Genomic DNA, 5527 nt, shown 5'->3' with positions numbered 1-5527 from the left:
GGCTGCCGGCGCCCGTTGTGTCCAGCTCCGTGGAAAAACGCCTCCCCCCTTGCCTGCGGGGCGCTGGGAGCCGGGGTACGGGCTCGGGATGTCACGGCGCTCCTTTCCGTTTGCTTCTAGAAAGAGTGTAAAAGAGAAAGCCGTGCTCCGCTTGAGGGAGTTCGATGTTGGGGACAAGTTCTCCCGCTTGCCGCTGCCCAGAGCCTCTGTCCTCCTGCCGCTGATGGTGAGGGAGGGGAAGCTGCACTTGCTGCTCACGGTCAGGTCGATGCAGGTAGGTGAGCCGGGGCCGAGGCTGAGGCCGAGGCCTGCCGCGGCGCAGCCCCTGCCGTCCGCAGAGCCGAGCTCTCCGAGGGACACGAGTGAAGCATCGGCGAGATCGCGTGCAGGGGAACGCTCGCCGTGTTCTCCCTCGGGTGTTCGCCCACGTCCCATCCTTACCACACGTTCTAGGGCCTGCTGTTCAAACTCCAGTCCAGGCAGCACGCCCAAGGTGACAAGCAGATGCTTTTCTATACCGATGACTGGTATTTACATGCTGGAAAAATGCCAGATACCCAGAAACCTGTGACAGTAAAAGGTGATTTCCAGATCAGAAAAGGAAATTTTGATTGTTCACTATGACTTCAATAAGAAAACTGACAATGCCGTGCAGCTCTTACTAATGTGACTTTCCAATCTATATTTAATATTACTCTTCTCTCCCTTTCCTATATGAAAGGAAAGGCAACAACCTAAGTCCCCCAGAACTCTTCTGCCAGCATTTTGTTTTCTTCTATAAGCTCTTTTACAGCTCTTGTTTTCCACCCCTCCCCATCGACTGCCTGTATTCAGAGATTATTTACTTGTCTGTTTTTTTGTTGCTGAAAAATGGAGGTTTTTTGGGTCTTGCTTAGAAATTTTAAGACCCTAATAATTATAGTTACTTAGCTGATAAACTGTTTGTAAATGGGCTTTTTGCTGATCTTCGATGCACAAGCCTATTACTATAATGTACTTAAAGGTATGTTATTTAAATGTGTATTTTAGAAGTTCTTGCTCTTACGTTGAGTATTTTAATCTCACTATTCAAGTTGTCTGTCTAGATTCATCTGTCAGTCTCTTACTCAAGCAAGATGATGAAAAATGTAAATTTTGAAGTTATGTACAGTGTGAATTACACAACACTGTACAAGTGATATGTGTATTTCTGATATGAGGGTTTATGGATTAGTTGAGTATAGGCCCAACTTTTTTTTGTGTAGCTCTTGATAAGGCATATTTCTTCTGATGTGCAGAAACTTCTTACCGCCATTTCCAGCTGCTTTGACTAGAAAGATAAATCCAACATAAAGTGCAATATGAACAAGTGTCTGTGTGGATCCGAGAAGAAATGTAAAACTTGTTACATTTAACAGTAGTACTCCTTTAAATTCTAGCTGAGAAGATCACCAGGGGAAGTGTGTTTTCCAGGAGGTAAAAGTGAAGCAATTGATAAAGATGAAATTGATACTGCTCTCCGAGAAGCTAAAGAAGAAGTGGGACTCCAGCCAGAGAAGGTGGAAGTCATCTGTAGGCTTGTGCCTGGAATTGATAAAGTAAGCAATAAACTGAGTAAGTCAGCATATCATTAGAAAATAAGCTTGGGTTATTTTCTTTTGTAAGGTTGATAATGACCTTTTCAAACCTGTAACTGTAAATAACCACCGCTTCTTAAAGCGTGCAGCCTGTGTTGCCAGCAGAGCGAATGGAAGAGATTCTTGCTCTGTATTTGGTATTTGTGAGACCACATGTGGTGTACCATGTCCAGTTATGGACACACTGGAGTACCAGAAAGACAGTGGTAAACTGGCAGGAGCCTAGTGGAGAGCCACGAAGATAGGAAGGGGGCTGGAGCACATGGATTATGAGGAGAGACTGAAAGAAGTGGGTTTGCTCAGCCTGAAGAAGAGAAAGCTAGCAGGGGATCTAATTGTTCTCTTCAAGTACCTCCAGGGTGGTTACAGAGAAGGTGATATCAGACTCTTCTTGAGGCAATGGACATAAGCAGTAACAAATGAAATTTTGATGAGATAAAATTTTAAAATAAAGAACATTCTTTTACTTGGTACAAACTTAGTGTTTGGGGTTTTTTGTTGTTTTTTTTTCTTTTAGATGAATCATTTGGTAACACCAGTTGTAGGATTTATAGAGGATACGTTCCAGGCCATTCCTAATCCAGATGAAGTGAGCGACGTTTTTATCGTGCCATTGGAGTACTTTGTCAAGCCCTTAAATTACAAGACCTTGCCTTACAAAACCTCATCTGGTCACTTAAGTTGGGTGCACTGCTTTACATATGACGACCATGAACATAAAATGTCATTCAGGATATGGGGACTTACTGCACACTTTGCTGTATTTCTTGCTCTTGTAATTTTTGGAAAGAGACCTACCTTTGAAGTTGATTATGATCTTGACAACTTAATTTCATCCTCTGAGAATAACTTCATGAATTTATATGCATCTTTATATGAAAGGAAAAAGAGTAATCTATGACAAACTGGTCTGGCAATTAATTTATATTGAAGGAGGAAAAAGGTTTTTGTTTATTCCCTTTGTACCTATTATTCGATTGAATTTCACACTTGAATTTCTTCTGAATTGGGAACTTACTAAAATTTATTTTTAAATAATCTTTCTAAGTTGACAAGCCCTAACTAGATTCATACAATTTTTAATCTGTTTTCGAGTTGCCAAAAGCACATGGTATTTTTGATGGACTTAATGTACAGATTTGGAAGATCTATTTCAGTTTCTGCCTTTATTTTGTGTGATCTAAGACACTTTCTGTGGTTTGCCTTCTGTATAATGAGATAATACTATTTTACCTAATTTTTGTCTGTTTGAATTAGAATATGAAAACTTTTGGGGATTTGCCTGTCTCTTACTGTGTGGCATACTACATACGGACAACATAATGCATACAGTCTTGCTTGGTATCTTTAAGCACTTAGAAATGCACAATAAAATGCAAAAGATGGCAAGTGCTTTCACAGCCTTATTTTGTGTTGGCTGGGCTTGTGGAGGGAAGAGGGAGGTTTAATGAGTTTTATTACTCTTGCTCAATTTAACATTTCTCACACGGAAATTCTGTAGGCTATGGAAAACTTAGTACACAGGCAACAGTACCGAACTTTGTTTTTCAGCATCTTGTTAGCATCACTCGCTCAGCTCCTAGAGGGAGTCATCTTAAGGAAAGAAAAGTGGAGTTGAGTATTCACGAGGACTAAAAGGCTTATCCGTATTTGAATCTTTACCGGTCATCCTGGCAGTGTCAGATACTTGATGTTCTTTGTGCTATGAATCCTTGTTTCCTCATTGCTGGTGAACTAGCAGCTTATTCATAGTGGTCGTGATCTTTTTGCCAAATAGTTAAGTTTTTAAAAGCATGATCGACTTAGGCTGGATTTGAGATGTACTTTGCAAGTAAACAAGTTACCAGTCCGTAAACAGCTGATCTTCTCTGAGTAACAAGTGTGAGCTGAAAGCATTCAGTGTCTCTCAGAATCACGTGCCCTAGAGCTGGTTTTGAGTAAGATGAAGAAAAGCACTCAGTTGTTCTTCTGGGTGTTAGCACTTTGTGCTCCTCGTCTATTCACTAATGGATACAAGTGTGATAAAAAAGTTGCTGGCAGTTCCTATGAACTGTGCTGTAATTGAGTAGAAGTCACATTTTTACATTAAGCAGCTTTTGTAGTATACTTGAAGTTAGCTGTGACTTTACCAAAATGCATCCTTTTTACAAATAAATGTTTCCCAAGTATGGCTTGAATAGCTAATTATCATTTTCTAGGAAACCCAATTCCAAGATTTTTTTTTTAGCTTCTGGTAATTGCATTCATAACACTCTTCAGCTGCTGTGCTAGGACGGTAGCATTTAGGCACTGAAATATCAGCTTGTGTTTGGCTGGTAATGGCAGCATGACCTTTTACTGAAGGAGAGAAAGATGTGGAGTTGCACTCAGCTGACAGAGGTGCACCAAAACAAATCAAGGTTAAAATCAATGCAAATCCTCTTGCAAGGACTGAGTTTCCCTTTGCCTCCTCTCCCTGCTACAACTGTGCAATGCTTACTATTTGCCTCTTCCCAGAGGCAATTCAGTGGTAGGTATTCTACTACAGTATTCTGCCTGAAATATTCTTTATGCTGTGGCATTAAAGGAGTACAAGATTGGCAATCAGAATACTGGGTTGGAAAAGGCCTCAAGAATTAGCCTAATCTCTTGCTACCTAAAGATGGAATCAGATACATGATGTTCTGATAAATACCTAATTTTTTCTTAAGCTTCCCTGGACAATCCATTGTAGTCCTTTTAGCCATCCTTAGTTTGTCTAACTTAACAGATACTAGTTGTAGCGAGGAACACTTACTTCTTGTACATAGCAGAATGGTGAATAGCTCGTTTCCTTAGTCACTTTCTGTGCTCCTGAAAATTACATCGCTGTGTCTTCCTGAGGCATCTTTAGACTTAATGATCGGATTCCTTTGGGGTTTTTTGTCAGTCACATTTTGTACACCTCTTGTCATTTTTGTTGCTTTCCAGAATCTTCAGTGAATCTTCCTCCCCCATTTCCCCCCCCCTACCAAATATGTGATAATCAAACCTGGTCATACTATTCTAGTTAACTATTTATTTGGGTTGGATAGGACAGGATTACTTCACAGCTCCTTTTTATATATCCCATTGTGATTGCTGTTTGTGAAGCAGCATGGTGATACTGACTCATACTCCACTTCTTCCACTAAAGTTGCCTCATCCTTTTCTGAAAAAGCTGCCAGTTGTTCCTATATTTGTATTTATTGCATTCTGTATTTGAACAGTTGATTATTCCTACCAAATGTAGCACTTTGCATTTGTCCTTATTGAATTACATCCTCATTTTTTCAAAACAAATTGTAATGATCTACTACCGTGTTTTTCAGACATTTCCATTTTGCTGTTATCCTCAAGTTCAACGAATATATTTTCTGTTTCATTTACAACTTAGAGTAAGCACACTCAGAACAGGCCTCTGCAGAATCCCAATTGTAATAGCCACTTTGACCACGAATTACTAACTACTGTGTGTGGTTTTCTAACCAGCTGTGTAACATACTAATATTAGTTTCCGGTAGACCAGCCCTTCTTAGGTTGCACACAGGAACATTAGGCAGGGCTATATCCAAAACTTGAGGATTTATAGTTCTCCCTATACACCAAGCCTGTTACCTGCCCACAGAGGAGGTAAACACATTTGTTAAAAACAGTTCATAGGAGAAAGACAACGGTTGCTACGTATGTCCTTGTTAATTAAAGTACTTATGTAAAGGTTATTTGTTCTGATATCTTCCCAGGAATTGGAACAATTTGTATGAGTTATCCAGTTCTTTCACAGTTTGCCTTTTCCCATCCTCTGTTAGGGACGAAGATAAAGTTCCCTAAGTTTCAAAGATAATTGCTAATAATGTTGAGATTGGTTCTTAAGAGAATGACTGTCGCATTGGGACGTTCAAAAGATTTGGCCA

General features: G+C 40.1%; 1 protein-coding gene across 1 annotated transcript; it reads left to right on the top strand.

The window, feature by feature from the left end:
* The first annotated feature begins 36 nt into the window (after positions 1 to 36).
* On the top strand, positions 37 to 3006 carry NUDT7 (nudix hydrolase 7). The gene is made up of 3 exons (XM_009277312.2): positions 37 to 274; positions 1419 to 1577; positions 2134 to 3006. The coding sequence occupies exons 1-3, from the start codon at positions 89 to 91 to the stop codon at positions 2515 to 2517; spliced, it is 729 nt and encodes a 242-aa protein (XP_009275587.1). The 5' UTR covers positions 37 to 88; the 3' UTR covers positions 2518 to 3006.
* The last annotated feature ends 2521 nt before the right edge of the window (positions 3007 to 5527 follow it).

The sequence above is a fragment of the Aptenodytes forsteri genome, unplaced genomic scaffold (genome assembly GCF_000699145.1).
Source record: "Aptenodytes forsteri isolate BGI_AS27 unplaced genomic scaffold, ASM69914v1 Scaffold50, whole genome shotgun sequence".
NCBI lineage: Eukaryota > Metazoa > Chordata > Aves > Sphenisciformes > Spheniscidae > Aptenodytes > Aptenodytes forsteri.
Note: the sequence above shows the minus strand (reverse complement) of the source record. Positions and strands in the feature narration are given on the sequence as shown.